Raw genomic sequence first — 21,074 nt, forward strand, 5'->3', positions numbered from 1 at the left:
AAGTTTAAGTGATGATTAAATGAGTGAGACCTACATCTGAATCCATACAATGTACACACATTTTATGATGGTTACCTGTGTAGACTGTAGCTACACTGAGAAACTGCACTGCATCAACTGTAACATCACCAACTGGCTCCAAGAACACTCAGCTGCACTGGTCTACTTTGCAAGAGTGCATAGGGAGAATCTCAAAATACCCATTTGTGTGGAGAGAGGATGAGACACTTACCAAGGACACAGCTTTTTATACCAAGATATGGGCGCCCAGTGACGTCAGACAGCTTTGAATTCAGAACTGCCCACAGAAAGAGCATAATAAGAAAATAAATGACTTCAGCATTAAAAATAAATGGGTCATAATGTGTGGGATTAACAGAAATCACAATGGTTCTAAATTGGTAAAGCAAAAATATTACTGAGTGGGTCAAGATATAAACAACTTGTCCCATAGTGTTTCTGCCTCCATTTACTCATTGATTATATTTCAGAACCATCACATATCCTCTCTATCTATATCAAGCAATCAACACAATCAAAGAGCTGCGCACTAAATCTCAGATTTAAAATCCCTACCTGTCATAGACATGTGCAATACTTCCAGCCACCACATTTGAAACATTTTCATTTCTACAGTAAGCATCTCACAATAACCAATTTTCATATCCCTTCAGCAGTTATACTAGTAGGCCTATTTACATTGAGTTCAGCCAAAAACAGTGGAACTTCTGTGTTTTGCAGGTACAGTAAGCCCAACGGATGAGGGGCCTAGGGAAGGATGGATAGCACACACATTAGCAAAGGACAGAACACATCAAATGTATGTCAAGTTGTTTTGTCGTCATGGATGATGAATAATGAAATTACAAGGAAACTCACGGTTTCATTCAACATTCTGCTCAAAAACCTGAACTCAAATTGCTTCTAACATAGCCAATTAGCAGCAAATAGCCTACTGTATACTGCAGGTGTCAGCACGCACTTGCTGTGCAATGCTCCAATTTTTTTATGAATTTTATTAAAGTAATTGAACAAATATAATGTAGTACAGTGCTCCCTCGCTATAAGGCTCTCGGTTATAATGCGCGCTCTTACAGCATGTCCCCCAGTTCCCTATACTAGTGATTCATGCAATATTTCTACAGTAAATACAGTACCGGTGTTCAAACTGTAAACAACTCTGTCTAACTTCCGTTTCTGTCTCTCCCTTTTGATACAGTATCTGAACTGAAGAAAAGCTGCACTGGCACTTTATAACACAGACATCTTATTCAGCATTTGTTTCATAACTAAATAAATATTAGGCCTATTACGTGGTTCTCTTTCCTAATGTATTTACTTTTTTTTTTTTTTGCTGTGAGAGGAGCTGCAGCTTTCTCCAGGAGACTAGACGCTTCAGCCCCGCTCTGGCAGCCGAACCTGGGGCAAGCCCATTCCCTCTTCCCCTCACCCGACCTGCTCTTCTCCTTGCACTTGGTTTGCTTGTCTGTCGCTTCGAACTGAACTCCCAACCGCGTTACCTTTTTTTTTTTTTTTTTTTTTTTTTTTTAAATAGCATTGATTACATGGTGCTTTACGCATGGTTAATTCACGGAAAGTTAAATTTTTGCTTTGCTATACGAGCATTACACTGCTCATATCCCCCGCCCCCGAGACGCACGTTATAGCGAGGGAGCACTGTATATTCAACAAATTTGATAAGCGGTCTTAATGGCTGGTGTTAAATTTCAATCCCTTTCCTACCAGAAGCTGCATCAGTCAGTAACTGAAGTCTCCAGTTACTTTAAAAACAAGAATTTGGCACATCTGTCTCAACCCTTTACAGTATAAAATGACAAAACCAACAAACTACCAAGTTTAGCACAACATGGAACTACAACATTCCTTACTTAAAAAATGTTTATGTTAAATAAACAAAGCCTGGGAAAATGCCCTGTTGTCCCTACCATAGGCTGCCCCTCACCGTGAGAGTGAAGTAAAATTGACCAAACCCTATGGGAATATGCTGGACTGTTTGTCTGTGTGTGTGTCCCCTGTACTACACTTGGCATGCAAATAAAGGTGCAACTGCTGCCCAAATGTTGCCATTCTGAAGCGTTAAAAGAAAACAGCAATTCATTTATATATGAGAAAAATCCTTTCCCAAATGCAGGACCTTGGGATTGTTCAATACTATATGGGTTGCTATTTTTAAAGTCAGTAGGATTGTAAAATACTGCACATAAAAAAAAAAAAAACTGCACATTTATTATTAGCAAAGCACTTCTGCAGAATTTTTGTAGGCAGATTTGGAGTGAATGAGTTCACAGGCGGCTAAAAACAAACACACAGTATGATATTCAGAGTACTCTATTGCCTAGGACATAGTAAGCTCCAGCTTTAACTTGGTAACCTTTTCAGAATGAAGAAACAGCTGCTTGGATTTGTGCTGGTTAATTAGCCCAATCAACACCAACGACTTAGCTATGGAGAGCTTGATCCAAATAATCAAAATCGGTTTGTGCCGCTATGTTCCCTATAGAGATTTGCTTGTGAAGAAAGCCTTTTAACTTACACTTGATACACAGCTGTATTATTATTATGCTGTAGTTGTGTGGTATAAACAGCTGGTTTGGTGATAGCCGTGCTACCCGGGGACAGTCTTTCCTTGATGGTCTTAAGGCTGTAACCGTGTGCAAAACACACTGCCTTTATCTGATCCGGATATGCTCTCATTGGGAAGTTGAAATCCCATGAGAGGGCGTAGCCAACAGTCTAAAATGTGAACCGTTAAAATCCAGATGTGCAGGGTAACAGCAGCTGCTCATCCGAGGGTTTTTACAATGCGGTCCTTCAGAAAATAACTAAAAAAGGAAAATCCTAACAAACGTGTAACTCACACATTAGAAATCATATTTCTCCATGCAATTACTAATATATGAAATCGTCTGAAACTGACATCATACACAGGCGACCTTAAACTCTGCTGCTGCTAAAGATTCCCTATCCAATTCTGTACGTTCTCACTACCAGCGGTTCCTATTAGATAACAGGAACAGTTTGATTATGTGTGTTTGTAAAAAAGGTTTTAGTAGAATGATGTAAAAGTGCATTTTTTTCCATTCTATTTGCATGGCAAAAGGTCAATACGTAATACAGCAACACTGAAAAGAAAGTACGCATCTGATCTTTCTGTAAAATATAAACACACGTTAGCTAGACTCACTTTTAAATAATTACCTAAGAAACTGCACCAGCGTAAAGTTAACACAATATAACTCACACAAATCTATATCTATATATATATATCTATATATATATATATATATATATATATATATATATATATATATATATATATATATATATATATATATAAAAGCATTTAAAGTAATATAATCAGTATTAGCAGGCACAGATATGATTCAGCAGGAACTTAACCCTGCAGCTAAAGGTATCCACAGTAAGAAAACTGTTTAAACTTCAGTCTAAGTTGTAACACATTCCAATCACTAGCTGCAGCATACTGAAACGAGCTACGACCCAAGACTGTAGAAATCATAGGTAGGTGTTTGTAATGGTGACTATAAAACTGGAGCAAGTCACAACTTATAAATATCTTAGTATATGGCTGGATAGTGCATTAACTTTTAACACACATATTGAGAATCTACAAGTTAAAGTTAACTTGTTTTTTCTGTTAGTTTAAAGTTTATACAAAACACAGCCCAACATATCCAACCCAGTATTGGTTGTAGAACCGCTGCTAGTTTACAGTAATGCATGGCACAGCATGTTATGTATATATTAAAAGACTTGCTTTGGCTAACTTCAGATTACATGCAAGTAAACATTTTCACTTATTGTTAAAGTTGCCTGTAAAACGTTGTCATTAATAAATGATTGCAAAAAATAGCATTAACACCAAGAGTTACTTTTAGTTGTATTTCACAACAATTGCAGATTAAATCGGTTAATTAATCATCCAAATTAAAAGAAAATGCCAAGATTAACCCCCCTAGTATATTTCAAATTATCTACTTTTTATGAAAATTGAACAGAAAACTTGAGCAGAAATTAAGGCATGTAAGCAGTTAGCCCGTATGACCTTGATTAGGCTACTCCTATTGCAAAAACACACTAAACAACTCACGAACAGACAGCAATTAGCCATTAAACAGTTTCTAAGCACTTAGGTTTAACATAAATATTTGAAAAATAATGGTAAATGTGAATCTAACAGTGTGACATGGCGCTTGCTTGCTAAAGGCCCAAACAGAGCTTGGCAATAAATGTCCCACTTATTAATTTATTTCTTTTTTTACAGGCCTGCCCCATGTCTGTATAATCTCAGCAGATTACATTCATTCATTCCATTAATAACATACAAATGATGCACATAAAACCACTTAGAATCGCATCCACTTTTTCAAAAACAGTTACTGTAGCAGACAGGCTGAGGAATGTAAATCACAAGCATATTTTACATTTCCATGCGGTTTTATGATTCAGGGCTAGCTTTGTTCAAGTATGCTCCAGTCTCTAACAGACACACTGCACTTTAACCAAATATGGACATTTTGGAAGAATGTGAAAGTATGCCCTTTTAGAAGCTGGGAGAGGGTCTTTGCTTTTTAAAAACGTTGAGATAAAACTAGAAAAAACTGATGACAGCATTAGCTGAAATATTTGCCAACTTATGTGACAGTTATTTTACTTTTATGAACTTTATAATAAATTAGAAGCAGAGATGATTATTGAACAAATGAAACCAGACCCTTCTAAAACTTCACCTCACCACTTCACTTCAATGTTTTAATACACTTTACCATACCTCTCCGAGCTTTACAATGCTTACCTATCCTTTATTACACTTTGCTATGCTTTTACTTGGTTCAAAAACATGGTTATTTTCTATCTTGAACTGGTAACTGATAAGAGACAGACCACCACAACTATGCAGACCACAGTAAATAAGACATTTGACTTTTTTATTGATGCACGTTTCAGTAATAATTTTGATAAACGTTACTTGTTATAAAATTATTTAAATGTACTATACATCAAAAGATTACTGTATAATTTACCTCCTAATTTATTATAAATGTGCTGTACGGTTGACAATGAGTGGGTGAGAGATTGCAAAGCCAGAAAAACTCACTACATTTTATTACCTTGTAATTATACACAGGACTTCTTTCTGATTTTCAGTTTGACCGTTAAAACCCGATTTTGATCAATTTAAAATAAACGCTGCAGCACCAAATTGAAGTAATACGGTATTTTGACAGAAAAAAAAAAAAAAAACTCAAGCATTTTGGAAAGCAACCGAAAACTCATTTCATATAGTTTATAAAAAAACTAAAGCCTCCCCCCCAAAAACTAATTTACATAAAATTCAAAAATAGCTAAAAATAAGCAATAAAAATTAATAAAAACCAAAAAACAGAAGCCCTAATTATATATCATATTTGATTAAAGGACACGGATATTCATATTTTTGCAAATAATCTAAACTTCTATTATTAAAGCCTTTTACAGCCCTTTTCTTTGGTTTGATTGGCCAAGTGGGAGTTTATGATTTATGCAATAAGATAGTGTGCTCAACTATTGTGAGACAACAGATTACAACAACAACATGTACAAGTCTGTTGTAAACAAAATCAGCAATAAACATGTGTGCACCATTATTTTCATAGCACTTTATGGAACAAAAGGCACAGTTTATTTCATTTAATTAAGGTCTGTTAAAAACAAAAGATCAGTAAATCCCCAGTTAAACATTTTAACGTATTTTCTCAGTCGAGTTACTATTCTTGGGGGCACAAAAGAATGCCTTCCCTGCCCTAATTTCCCCGTTTTCCTTTGAGCACTCCCAGAACAGATGAGAAGACTACAAAAACAAAACTGCTGGAAGGCTTTAAAAGCAGTTCAAATCAGAGGACAAGTTCAATTACACCAGTGGTGGCCCATACATGGATCGCAAAAGATTTTTGGTGGATCTCAGGACAAATCAGAACAAGCACAAGCGTATAAGCATAAAACAGTTTTTGTTAAGGCTGACAGGGAGGGAATGTAGTTTATTGGTGTCCACTGCCCTCTGTTAATCAAATATTAAAAACTACAAATCCCATACCTTGCCAATTTCACTGATTTATCAGTGTAGTGGCTACTCATTTCCAGACAGTTTGAAAACGTCAAACCAAGATGACGAAAATAAAAAAAAATTCATGTGATTGGAGAGGTTTCAAAAGAAAACCGTGATGAACAAAATTCTGAATTGTCTGCGTCTTTAAAAGAAATGAGCAATGAAGGCATGTCAGAAGATGAAAGTGAACAGGGAAGTTCAAGAAGGGCTATGTTAGTTACAGTGTGTTCACAGTTATAAGTAGGAAAATAACATACAAGTTCAACCAACAGTGGCTAAAAGATTTTCCTTAGCTTAAGTCTGACCAAAAATGGACATTGCAAAAAACAATCTGTCCAAAATAATTTAAATTTCAATTTACCTGGTGTGAATAAAGTTGATCATGTTTTTAGAAAAAGATGCAATTATTTTGGATAGCTGTTTTTGGGATGTTCAATATACTGCTAGTCTTACAATCTTTATGTTTTCCTTTATTTATGCAACAAATACTGAATGTACACTTGTCCGCTATTTTTGCTAAATAATTCTGGAGGCACAAAATGAAAAGGGCCCTTGTAGGTCTAGGTTCAAAACACACAATGACAACAGGATGTGGTACAAAACAGGAATTCCTGCTTTATTATTTACATACATTCTGAAATGTCAGTGTCATCTCCCTCTCTGGGCAAGGCAATGGCAGTTCCCTGTCCGGGCACAGCAGTTACCTCTCTGCGATAGTTTAAAGGAAATAAAATAAATAAATAAAAATCCTGATGTCAGTTAAAGTAAAGGATAAGGTTGTGGTCTCAGCAAAATTGTCAATATCCTGGATGACATCCAGGAATTTTGATGCTTCACTCGAGTACTAAATCACTTAGGCGAGAGCTTAACCTGTCTTTAACTCGCTTGAGCACAGAGAAGTACCTCTCATTTGATGCTGTAGAGACTGGGAGGCCCAACACTATATCAACATCTGAAAGCAAAGACTGATAACCTCTTGGTAAGTCATTCAGAACATCTCTGAATTCTGTTATTGAGGTCTACTTTTTGGGCACAATGTGCATCTTGGCAGCTTCAACTTCAGCTTCAAGGCTGTCAAAACTGGTTCCCGTTGATCCATAATGATCTGCAATTATGTTAAACTTGTCATAGTCAAGAAAATATTCATTGCTTGGAGTACAAGCAGTTAATGCAGAGAGCAAAGTAAAGGTTGACAAGCTCATTCAGTATTATGTCCAGAACAGGACAGTAGAAATCTGTTTTAATGGATTCTTCAGTGTTCCTGTGAACATCATATGTAGATGACTGACCTAGTGTGCTAGAAACAAAAAAGTTAGCTAGCTTGGATGTCATTTTGTTTGATCTTCATGTCTTTGTCTGTGGATTGCTGAGGTCAACTGCCTGATCAGGAACTGGAATTACAAGGTCCTTGGCCATGGTTTAAGCTGAATCACCTAGATCCTTACATTTGCTTTAGATGATCTCATATCTCAATGAGCAACAATGTTGCTTGCTACCAATTCCATGGCATTTGATAAATCCAGGTTTTCATTTGGCAACTCTTCTGAAGCAGTGTTCACAATTTTCTATTCTATCCAAAACCAAGAGCCTCAGCAGAAAGGAATAGCTCTGTTGCCTTGCCAACAATCCCTCTGCAATGCTTGCTGCTGGTCCATCAGCTGTCTGAACCGAAATTGCTTCCAGTATTTCCAACAGTGTCATATCTTGCATGCATTTTTTGGAGGAAGTCGACAAGAGCAATGTGTTTCCCAGTCTTCCAAGTTCAAGTACCTTCTGGCCTAGCTCCTGCTGTTCTTTGACAAACAGCTCACGGCGCTTATAACTACAGCTGAGGAAGATGTAAAATTCCTGTGCAAAGGACAAGACCTCCTGACATGGGTGATGCTGGAACATGTGTCTGCAATCACAAGGTTAAGCCTGTGAGCATGACAGTGCATGTTAAAGGATGGTGGAATCTTTTCCCGAATTCGCCATTGTAACACTGTGCAACAATGTGATTAAGATCAACCTTCAAACACTGTAACTCTTCAATAATCAGTTTTGAAACTAATTCAGCATTCAGGTTTTTCATGTGGAAGCAGCCCAGAGCTCTTTCTTGAATGATTCCTTTTTGATGGTAACATAGACAGAGACACGACTGTTCTTTTTTTGATGCATCTTTTGTTTCATCAACTAGGGCAGAAAAATACTTGGTTTGTTTGACCTCTTCAACAATACTTTCTCTGATGACTTCTGCCACAGAATGTATTAAATCATTCTGTACTGGTGAGATATGTAGTGTCCATACCTACTTTTCAGTCGGTGCAAAAGGTCGGGTTGATTGGAAGCAACCAGCTCCAGGATTTCAACGAAATTGCCTTTATTACTGGAGTCGTGTTTTCCGTCATGCCCTCTAAAAGCAATACCCTTTCTTGCAGAGTATCGTTACTTTTAAGAGTGTTTCAACATGCCATCAATTTTCAGCCATGGCAGCCTGTCGACTGTAAATGAGTTGGTCTACAAGACACATGCTGAAATGGTCCTTGTTGTCTTCCTATAGTCTTGCCATGCAATGAAATCCCTCTGATGCCTAGTACTGAGTGCATGGTGTTGTAAAACATTTTTTAATCCTTTGTCCTCTGTCATTGAATTGTTTGCCTGGTCCAACTGTGCTTTCAGTTGCAAAGTGATGGCATGGAAAAAAAAACACAGAATCCTGTACAGTTGAGTATTCAATGAGAACCAACTACTGTTGAAACAATGACCATTTGTAGCAGGATATAAATCCAGTTGAGGCTGGAATGGCTATTCCACTTTGCACAATGAAATATCTACAGCTGTGGAGATGCTGTTGTTATTCCCATCACAAACAGGTGAATCCTGTGTAATACAATCTTCTGGTGATTTAAGAGCACAAAGGACGTCCTGTGGTGTGCAGATGGGGGCTGCTGCCACTGTCATGTCCATAGGATTAGCAGCCAATGCCAGTCTGTTCCTGTTGACTGCAGGACATTGGTACTTTCACAGTTATTTTTCAAGGATGGGTGTTTATTTCCATTTTCAGGGGCATTTCATTTAAAAAATGACAACATTTTCTTTTTTTGCAGTCAATTAGCTACAAGTGTACTTTTAAACATTTTATGTTAACTCAAGGGGCAGTCAAATAGTGGTCTCACTATTAACACAGGTGGTCTCTTAAAAGCGAGATCATAATTTATAAACCAATCCAGCTTAAATTGGATTAATAACCTGCTACAAGAAAAAATAAAACCTAAAACAATTAAATGCATGTTTACATTTCTTTAAAAAATTCAGAGTGCAACACCTTTGAGGCGTGTTCAGTAGTTTACAGGGAGTTCTTCCCTTAACTATACCCTCAGCTCAAACGTAAAACAGTGATTGATTGACCTTGGTGCAGGCACTGGTGGTAGTTAGTTGGGCCGCGATAATTGTTTATTACAAACGCCGCCACTGCATAATGGTCTCTCTGTAGTAAGTGTTTAAAACTAGGGCTGTGTTCAAAGGTTCGTTCGCTAGCCAGGAAAATTCAATCTTTTGATTTGTATAGTCCGTGCTACTAAAACACAAGTTGTTGAATTACAATCCACTACCAAATCGTTATATGTAGCAACTCTATATGGCGCTGGTGCCGTGCATTAGAGCAGAGTTTATGATGCCAAAGCACTAGGGGGTTCCTATAGCGGTTGTATTCCTTCAGTAAAATAGCACAGAATACCTATACTAGACATTTATAAAAGATAAGTGCTATGGTAGAATCTGTTTGAAACATACAATATATATACTAACACTAATGAGCACAGTCCGGCCCTCCCCCTTCGAGCTTGTGTTATCCAGGAGGCAAACCTTTAATTTCTTCATTCAATTTTTTTGTTAAATGTCCATACGACCAAAATGCAAATTGCAAGTGACTGGAAGTATCATGGAGGCAAAACAAATCCCTGGGATCACTTGACAAGTGTAAGTTAATATTATTATTATTTTTAGTAGTAGTAGTATTAAGGTAGTAAAATGTGGCTGTTACTGATAACCTGCTTGTAATGGTGACTGTTAAATAAAGCTTTGTTTTGCCTGAGTCAGCTGCAGTTCTTTTAATTAGTTGCAATAAGGTGCTGCAGAAATGCAAACCTATTGCATATGTTGCCACCTGATTCAATTACATGTACAAAAACAGTGTATTTTTATTTAAATTATAAAAAACATGATTACTGTTCTATCTAACGTACTTTTAAACTGCATGTGCATGTTGTATTCCATTTATATGGATTACCTGGAAAAGGATTTTCAATCAAATATAAAACTAGTAGCTATGGTGACATTGCCAGTAAATTATGCAAATTAGTACCACTGAAAGTTCGAACCTTCGTTTGGTAATGTGTTCCGAACCTTCCAAAGTCAAAATGTACCCTTTGTTACAGCCCTATTATAAACCAGTGGTTTAATCTTCCACATGATCAGTGAGCTAACTCACAGTCTTTTTAAAACAAATGGTTTGAATCAGTTTCAATTATGCTGAAACACTCCATAGTGCAATTTTCCCATTCATTTCCTCACCAGCTTTTCTACATCATCAACAGGGAAGCTGCTGTCATTGGGACTGATTTCAAACGAGTCATTACAAATCGTCTGGCAAAAGTGATGAAGATTGTCATGTTTATGTGGTTTATTTATATTATGGATCTATATTTAGAATGCACAAAGTGGACTATGTGGTTTAACAGGGTAATTATCTAGCCTGTGAGCTCTGGAGCCCAACTGTAGGGTTAAGAAGCCTAAGTTTGGTGGCATAGGAGGGGCTGTTCAGATCAGGTCTAAGGTGGACTGTAGGGGAAACTTAAATTACGCCAGCTGGCAGTGGGTCTGACTTGACATCAGTAACTAGAAACTGGACAAGCATTGATGTTAAAACATTGCAAGTTTGATCTTAAAGGATTCACATGAGGCAGCATCAACAATGTGTCTCCTACGCTCTGTCCTTAGTCAATCAACACTTCATTTCTAACTGTGTTCTCTGGTCCTGGTTTCTGTGCTGCAATTAAAGTATTGGCTTGGGTTAACTTTGTTAAGATTGTAAAGGCGTCATTCAATTCCCCCCTAATTCCTCTTTGTTCTAGCCAAAGTAAATTCAGTTCCTTCAACACATCTTCTTAGCTCATTCCTTTAGGTTATGGGATTAGTCTGGTTGCTCTCAAGGGACACAATGTCCTTTTGATAATATGGTCACTGGAACTGAACACAGTATTTTATGTGCGGTCTCGCCAGTGGCATTGTACAACGTCATCATCAGCTCCTTTGGTTTTGTACTCAGTGCTCTTATCCCTCATGACCAAATAAATTACAATTCTATAAGGTTTTGAATTAGTAACAAAACAAAAAAAAAACTAAACAAATAATACAACAGACATAAAACTGGTCCCTAAGATACACCAACCCAGCTAAATCACAAACCAGAACTCCTGAGTACTGCAAGTAGGTCAGTACACTCAAGAACATGTGTTGTCTTACTACAGTATATAAAAACATATGGGCGTATGACTCTTCATCTCCCACAGGGATAATAATTACTTTATATAAATGACACACTGTAGCTCAGCTGGATGTGAGATCTCCTATATAGAACTACTCAGTATGCAAACAAGGCAAGGTTGATTACACACTGAACATCCTGGAGAATGAATGTAGGACATTTCTAGGCTGTTGTTGAAGATGGCTATACAGTCGTAAGAACAATTAATAATGATAACCTAATTTCCAGGTTTTCAGTGGGGGAAATAACTTTTCACCCCTTGTAGCTTGCACACCGAAGCAACTTTCTTCTTGTCACATACTGTATTTCTCTCAAAATATGCATAATCACAATCTTTGTATTGAAGCAAAAGCTGCTTAAAATGTATTCAGTGACAAATGTCCATGTTCGTATTCGTTAATATAACAGAATTTATAAATGATTGTATCAAAGATGCAAGGAAGCCAATGCATCAGTGAGGTTCTACTGTACAGAAAAGTGTTCCTCTCATTTTTTAAATAGGTATTTGACATGATACCAGATTTTACTCCACAGACGTTTTTCCAACTACATCAAAATGAAAGAATATTTGAATACTCGTTTAAATTGTAAAATATACGAACATGAAAAACCCAATTCAGAGTGTGCAAGGGTAGCGTCACGGCCCAGGCTGGCTACTGGCAGGAAATAGACCCAGTCACAGAAGGCTGCGGTTTTAAGCTTGTATGCACATGTTTAACAAAATAACGCAAAAACATAAATAAAAAGGTTTAAACTAAAGAATAAAATGTGTAGGCTCGGCATTAGCCTTTCCTAACACGTTGATAAACAATACAGAAACCACAGCACAAACACTCACACTCGTCTTCACCAACAAACAAAAGATTTCTGGATCTTTTTATACATGTGGCTACTCCACAATTAGCATCAATTACCTGCTGGTCAATAGCCACACCTGTGATTGCTGGCAAGGACAGATTTAACCCCAACTCTGCCAACCTTACATTCCCAGACACACACTATTTACATCAGCAGACCTTCTGCCCTGACACACAGATACATTTTAATGCCAACAAAGAATCAAACATACTTGTTCACATGTAGTCTAGATCTTCTATTAAAAGTATTTTGACATTTTGGTCTTGCAATTGAAAAACAGTTAGTGTTGCCGAAGCTCTAAGTGAACTTACTGACTCATCCAAAGCAAAGCGCAGGCAGCCATGTTCGTACAGAACGAAGAATCGACGCTGCCATTTCTGTGACGGAAAAAAAGGCAAATTTTATCAATTAAATCATACTGTAATGAAATCTGCATCTAAATATTTTATTGTGGTGGAGCAGTTCCACTTTTTTTTTTTCTTTTTTAGGGGTGACTACGTGATAACCATGCATAGGTGATTGATGCAATCCAGGGTCCCCAGTTCAGTAATATGCTCAAATAAAATCCACCTGTGGCTTACCATGGCAGGGTTATTATATAGGCTATTATATATTATATATGTTATTCTATATTATATAGGCTTATCAAATCTACTGCTTATTATTGACTTGACTCATATTGAAATTTCTGATATTATACTAAACTTAAATGATACAGGTTTGTAAATATAGAGGATGGATTTTTTTAAGCCACTTTACTGACTAAATTTAATGTCATACAATCAGCCCTTGTTTAAAAAAACAATTATTACAGCACTTATGCCTGTGACAAATATGACGTTCATGATAAGACATCTGTACAGCTAAATAATCATGCAGATAATTTACGGCTAAGTCAAGTGAATAGACTTTGGACACAATTAAGAGAGCTTTTTACTTCAAATCGACATTAGCACATCATTTTACAGATATTAAAAATGCACTTAATAAAAGTTACAAAACTAGTAAATAAACAAATCAAGCATTTAAACATTTTATTTAGAACAGACTAATGTTGTGTCTTATTAGAATCCCCAGTGAAGACCGATGACTTCACACAGAGGATGCGAACCAGCACACCCGAGTGTGTGACTCACCCTGCACCCCACACGGCTGTGCTTTTACCAGAACAACTCAGGGACCCCATCTTTTGTACATTCTTAAATATTTCTTACCCTTGATCTCTGCATTGGATTGTCAAAATCTGTCCCTTCAGGTGCCAGACACAACCAGCCTCCATAAATAGGTTTGGCCTACAAAGAGAAACAAAAGTAAATTAACAGTGAAAACAAAGGAAGATTTTTACTAGACTACAAAATACGACAGCTTGGATCATCTTATTCAAGACCTTTGCTGATAGCAAAAGTCCATGACGTTAGGCGAGGACATTTAATGACCGTTCAGCTTTAATTCAAAACATGTTCTGCAGACATAAGTGTTCCTTGGTTTATATTATGCTCTTTATCGGCACACTGGCAAATAATGAACAGCATGGCCTATTCAAATTTGTCTTTTGTATATCTTTACAGACATGGTCAATAGAGGCACTTTGTGATAACCAAGGCTAGTTTTTTAGCACCGGCAACATAATCACTAGTCATCATAATCACTGTGAAGAGTACATTTTTACCTGATTGAGAGAACATTGATGCCTCATGTTATCAAGGATGTTGGGCTAGTTAGCGTTTGTTTTACCAGAATGTTTGGACAGGCAATACAGCCTGAAGAACAGCTCCTGAACCAAACAGTCACCTTAACACAATGTAAAAAAACACCACCATAGGTTGAGTTTGTGCAAACATCTTAAAAAGGTAAGGAACCAGTAAAAACAACATTTTGAAATATTACAAGACCACATATTCAGGTGACAGTAAATACTGTACCAACTAAATAAAAAATCCCATGGTTTGTATTTACAGAATGTATGCAAGGCAATTGTTGTGATTTTGTCTTGTATCCACCGTTCTAAAAGTTTATAATAGCAAATGCATAGCAAAGTGTAATAAAGCATAGTAAAACATTGTGAAGCCCATACAGAAATAATAAAAGCATATTAAAAAGTTATTTAACTCACAAGAAAACTGTACAATTACCGAGCAAATTTATTGCAGTAAACTTTTATAAGGCCACTTGTAATTGTGACCGATAACCATAAAGTACCGACTAGGTTTTGTGTACAGACACACATTCAATTGGGTTTCCTTTTTTCTCCCTTTTATTCTTTAACCCTTTCAATTTCCTCTTGGGCTAAACCCGGATTCCACTCCAGTCTCCACTGGGTCATTACTGTGCCTACTCCCCCCTGCTAGACACTAGCAGCGGGATTAATAATGACCTCTGCAAACTAACTCCTAGTTTCCCAAACCAGACTTCCTTTCACAGACCCCCCTGCCCCCTCTCCTCGCCCTCTCCCAGAGAATACAGTGTGGCCCCAGAAGACCCCACAGGATACAGGCAAGATAAGAAAACAGTTACTGATTTTACTGCTAAGCCTCAAGCCAGTAGTGTATGGGAAGGTCAACAGCTTAAAGCTATGCTGTCCTGTAAGGTTTTACAAATCGTTTTTATATGTTTAGAGGGTTGATACTTTATAAGCCCATTTAAACTCATACACATTTGTAAAATGTTTGTAAAAATCTACAGTTTTTATAAGAACTTGTCTGAATGTGTTCACTGAAACCTTTTGGATAATTGACTTAGGACAGAGGATAGGAGGCACTTCATTACACAGTGTTGAGGTTATGGAATGGGTTACCTACTGTAGTTGTTGGCACTGAATCTTTGGAATTCTTTAGGACATGACTTGAAAAAGTTTTGAGATCAACCAGCTACTAGGAACTAAGCATAAATAGGCCAGATAGCTTGTTTGCAAATGATCTTATTGTATGTTCCTGTCAATCTGTCATTTTTCGCACTGTGGAAGCCACCAGAGACCTACAGTGCCAGAGGACAACACAGATCTGAATGGTTCAACCGTACCACCACTCGGCCAATTGAGTGCCGTCCCCTAGGAACCCCTGGTCACGGTCAGCAATGACATAGCCTGAATTTGAACGTGCGATCGCCAGGTTATAGGGCACATATTACACTCCACGCAGCGCCTTTACTGGATGCGCCACTGGGGAGCCCTGACTAACCATCTGTATTTTAAAATTGCATAAAACAGCAATCTAGCGCTAGGGAATGAAACTAGTAGTTGCTGTTAGGAAAGATGGCCAATTTGTGAAAATGATTCTCAATAAAAAAAAAAAAAACCCTCAAAGGACAAAATCACGACTGACCAAATAATGCTCAGGAAGAGACGGCATTAAATAAGCCCTAGCCCCACCTACTCCTAACAGGATCAATTGTTCAATAAAAGGTTCTGCAGTAATGGCTTTTTGCATTAGATATTAATCATGTAACAGATTACTGATACATTTTTCATTATCCTTAGATTATGTTTCAGTGTGCTTTTATAGTTGTTTTAATGTGTTTACTAATTCAGTTGCTTTAACATGCTTTTATATTAAGTTTCTAAACAGTATTGTGCAAGTTTCGAGTTCTCATTTCCCATCGGCAAAAAAAGCTACATGCAGGTTTGCAAAGTCTAACATGACTTAGTCACAGATGGGTGTCTGAGCTAAAGTTGCTTACGAAGGTATAAATATCACATCTTGTAAAAGTTTGTTAGTCTTTTCATCTCTTTTGAATGGACTCTGCTGGTATCTGATACAAACATATGCACTGAGCTGTACTGAGGACTGGTCCGAAATCAGTTTGTAACTCGTGCTGATATGAGAGTATTGGAAGCATACCTTTCTTGTATATAAAGTGTTTTTGAATCAAAAACCATTTGTCAGCTTATTTTGCCACTACAGTTACACCTGAAATGATTTTATACAAAAATAAGCTCAATTATTTAACATACATTCCAGTCATACTTTTTTCAATAAACATATATTTTACGTTAGACATGTTTCTTCTCCTTTACATGTATTTGTTTAGCCTGCAAGAATACCGTCTTTGTTTACAAACACGATTGTTAAACTATTCTGTCGTTTACTCATCATTATTATTATCATTATTATTCTCTAGTGGCTAGCTATGACCAGTAAAGACTGAACTTTAGCATTACCCCTTCTCTTGGAAGATTCCCGCTATAACAAAACACTTGTCCCACATGTTAAGCTAGGGCAACTTCATTAAGGGCCCTAATCTAAATACAGCAATACACTGTCATATATCAACTTCCTCAACAGCATGCATGATACATAATATATCACGGCTCTATCACCAGTAGAACAATAAGCTCAATAACAGGAATTTCAACATTACAGTGAGGGTGTCACCCTCACAGGCTAATAAGTAGATCAAGAGGTTGAAGGGTGGACAGGGGGTAAACTTGGAGGGGGGGTGTAAACAAAGTGGGCTCCCAACAATGTTGTTTTAGACTATAGAGAAGGAAAAACTATAGAAGAATTTAGTTTCAAACACCAGCCAGTCTTGAATGTAAAATATACCGTGATTGTGGGAGCTAGAATTTTTGATGGACCACTACAAAGAAAAAAAAAACAATTACGTTTAATCTGAAGATTGAATAGCAAATCCACGATCAACACTGGGCAGGTGCCAGCTTATATATTATATTTCCCCACTCTCCACGGTGTAGTCCTAATGGACTGGTGATCCCCATACTATTTCTTCACTGTACTGTACAGGCAGAACCTAAATGATATGACTGTCAGTTGGCCCGAATTGCATTGATTTCTGCAAAGTGATATAGGGTCAAAGGCTCTTTAGTCAATAATGTGCTCTTAATGCATTGCACATCTGTCATCTGCTGGCTATTGCTCATCTGCAGCATCTATCTACTGAGGAGGCCGAAATGACAAGAAAACTATTTCAGCTGACCTGTGCGAAGGTTTCTTTTATTGATTATGTAGCCATTTTTAGCAGTGTGTTAGACTGAATGGATAGGATCTGAGAATACACAGTATACTGCACACACTCAAACCTTTTCAATAAGAACCAATAGCGCTGGTATACTGCACACCACCACTAGGTTTTATTTGTAATATGAATTTAGGATTTAATAATTAGGCAGGATTAAAGTCTTTAAAATCTTAAAAAGGAATTGACAAAGTTAACTCTAGTCAATACGTCAGTCGCAGCACAGAAACCAAGGCTAGTCACACAGTTGGTTTGAAGATAGAGAGAGGGCAAGACACTTCTTTACACAGAAAGCATTCAGGGTGTGGAATGGGTTACCTAGCCATGTTGTTGATGCTGAAACACTGACTTGAAGTTTTGAGATTAATCAGCTACTAGGTAGCAGATGAGCACTAATGGATCGAACGGCCTTCTGTTCTTACTTCACAATGGTCTATTACGGGGGTAGTTAATTGCTTTATGTGAAGTTCCGAAAATCTGCTTTTTTTGCAGGCTTGTTTCTACAGGAGTTCTTTCCCTGCCAAAACTATAGAATTGTACAATGTTTCTGTGTTAGCAGACTCAAACACTCTGTTTCACCATTGCAAAAACAAAGCATATCGTAGCAAACAAAGTGAAGCACAAGAAAGAAAAAAAAAAGAATTAAATGACTGTGCTTTCTCTTTCAAGTGAATTCAAATAAAAATATAAAAGCCTAGAAAATAACAAAAAATATAGTAATTTAACATTAGGTACATTTCAATTTTTTTTTTTTTTTTTAACTAATGCTAATTGACCACAGAGAAAGACTGACGCTTGCAAAACAGATGACAGCAGCAAATGCATGCAGTTTCACTTCATTTTAGCTTCTAATACAGTTGTACATTTTGTTTCATTCATGCCATTCACTGGATCTGCTATTTCCTATCACAAAAACATCTACTGTACCCTCGCACACCACACTCTCATAAGAACTATGTTGTCTCAAAAATTCACAGCATTTAAAAGTGAATGCAAGTAAAAACAGACTGGCATATGACTTGAAGGGCCAGTCAAATGTTCTGGCGATCCAGATTTGGACTGTGGTCCACCTATTGACTACCCCTGGTCTATTCTGACATATTTTAAGAAGACTGGAGACTAGTCATTCACATGACTTAACTGCATAGAACCCCAAACTTAGGAACATATTAGGAAAAGGATATGATGTGTTCCTGGCAGAAATCTGCAATAATTTGCCTTTACTGAGGTATTAACAGAATCGTTTGTGCCTGTAATGGTAGGATCAGTTACTTTGTGTCTTGGTGAACCCACGGTTCCCTCTTTGCTCAGTCGAAAGCCAGACAGCAGTGTCTGAATGTTTAAACTATTTCTGCTAGTATCTTAACCTACAGTGCTTTGATACATTACTCCTCTGAAAATGTCTGTAGCAGTCACTGCCAGTCGACTCGTCTTTAGTTTCTTTTTGGACTGTGTGGTGTATTAACAGGAATAAGCTGCTGTGTTATAACAGTGATCTACAAACTGAAAAATTCCACTTTTATATTTATATATTTATTTTGTATAGCACCATTCACTAAAAGAAATCCCAAAGCACTTTACCTCAACTGCTTTCTATCTATTAGACAGATACAACTGTAGAATATTTCCGTAATGCATATCAGAAGCTATAAGAAATGGGGCAGTCAAATCCACTGTAGTACAGGTATGTAATAAGGCCTGACAGGGCGTCCATATACATTGAATTTACAGAAGCCTCGGGACATATAAATCATGTTTAGGGCAATTTATTAATTTTTTTTTTTTTTTTAAATTAAAATATCCTTATGCTAATAAAGTAGTAACTTTGAAATACACATTAAATTAACACTAGAACCTCCATGCGGGTCAAATTGACCCACTTTGCATTTAAAATGTTAATTACTCTTCCGTTGTAAATCGTATGCATGTGTCTGTTTGAGTTTTCCTAAATATAGTAATTAAATATCAAGACGGCGTCTGATAGACAGAATCGCAAAAATTGTAAAGTTATAAACAGTTCTACCTAGAACTGCCATGGGGGTCAATTTGATCCATGCATTACAATGCATGTCTTTTTTTAATATAATGTAAGATACTCATTTTTTTGTAAATACAACAAACAAGACATGCCCCCTCCTCTAATACACATGTTTTGTTGTTTTTTGTTGTTTTTTCCAAACCTTTCTTTGTTTGTAGACTGACTACAAGAAGGAGATTGCTGATTGTGGATTTGTACAATTTGTACAAAGAGGCCAACACAGTGAAAGCCTAATTGCTTTATTTCTCAATGTACCTGGGAGACAGCAACCCTTTGTTTTATTCCAGAAATGCAACTGGGAATATATCAGAAGTAAATATTTAGTCTTGAAAGTATTCATTTTGATTGGAATATGGCAAGCTTCACTCAGATGCATACAGCAAACTGAAATGACTGGTAGGATAAGAACTAATTTGACTAATATGAAACATATATTATATATTCTTTTTTTTTTTATATTACTTTTTACACATGTTTACACAATAGTGTTCAACGGAACTGCATCTGTGTTTACAACACAGCTCCCGGAGGCTCAGAGCCCATACGCTCCACAGAGTACAATGCAGCCTGCACTCTGTGGTTACCACACCGCCCATAAGCACGATAATTGACATTTGAGATGTATTAGTCTACAGTAGTTTTATTCTCAATACAATATAACAACACAGTACGAAGCCTATTTGACATAATAGAGAGCAGAGCACTAATCAGGAGGATACACAACTCAGATATAGCCAACTCGAAAACGTTCAGGTCACAAAGGGAAAGTTTTGTTTTGGTTGGCCTTTCCTATAATTACCAACCAACTGCTTCGACTAATGATTCACATGCTTTGCAGCCAGTAAGATGCTTGGACTTCAAAAATCCTGCTGAGGTGAAATACTGTTTTAGGAAGTGAAGCTGTAATAGGATTTCCTGGAAGGCAGGGCAAGTGAACCGAGAACTTGATTACACTTGTCTAGAACCAGATCAAGCTGTAAAATGAAAATACTACTTCACTATAACATGCGTTTCTTTCTAAAACTGCAAATCTGAGACCTACAGTACAGTGTACAGTGAATGGAAACGCATAGCGTGTACTGAACAGTTCATAAAATTGTTTTGTTAGCTACAGTAGAACTACTTTAAAGGCCCTAGTGAACATTTATAAAAGACTCTGAACTCCACCATGACCATCATAACAAGCAGTCTGTTAAACGTTTCGGTGAGAAACAGAAAGTGCACCAGATTTCAAAACAATGAGCGCCACAGGGGAATTTCATACTGAAACATTGTCAATTCCAGCGACTCCCTATTTCAAGAACGGAGGTCCAAAGCCAAATGATATATATATATATATATATATATATATTATATATTTTTATATTTTTTTTTTATTATTATTTTTTATTTTTTTTTTTTAATTGGACACGATCAAAAAGCCACTTATTTTTTAGATGCATTGTAAGCATTTACTGTACATTTTCAATTTTAACGCAAGGACATGTCCATTTTTCAACTTTCTGCTTTGTCTGTTTTTCATTGAGCTTTAGTCTATTGCACTGTGGATTGTCCAA

General features: G+C 36.9%; 1 protein-coding gene across 1 annotated transcript in view; it reads right to left on the reverse strand.

Annotated features, from left to right (window-relative positions):
- Positions 1-21,074, reverse strand: part of LOC121296241 (protein outspread-like) — an 88,608-nt gene that overhangs the window by 58,064 nt on the left and 9,470 nt on the right. The window contains exons 2-3 of the mRNA XM_041221584.1: positions 13,724-13,801; positions 12,821-12,886 (exon numbers count right to left, since the gene is read on the reverse strand). Coding sequence (XP_041077518.1) covers positions 12,821-12,886; positions 13,724-13,801 — 144 coding nt within the window. The remainder of the gene's footprint in view (positions 1-12,820; positions 12,887-13,723; positions 13,802-21,074) is intronic.

Source organism: Polyodon spathula, chromosome 21, assembly GCF_017654505.1.
Source record: "Polyodon spathula isolate WHYD16114869_AA chromosome 21, ASM1765450v1, whole genome shotgun sequence".
NCBI classification, from domain to species: domain Eukaryota; kingdom Metazoa; phylum Chordata; class Actinopteri; order Acipenseriformes; family Polyodontidae; genus Polyodon; species Polyodon spathula.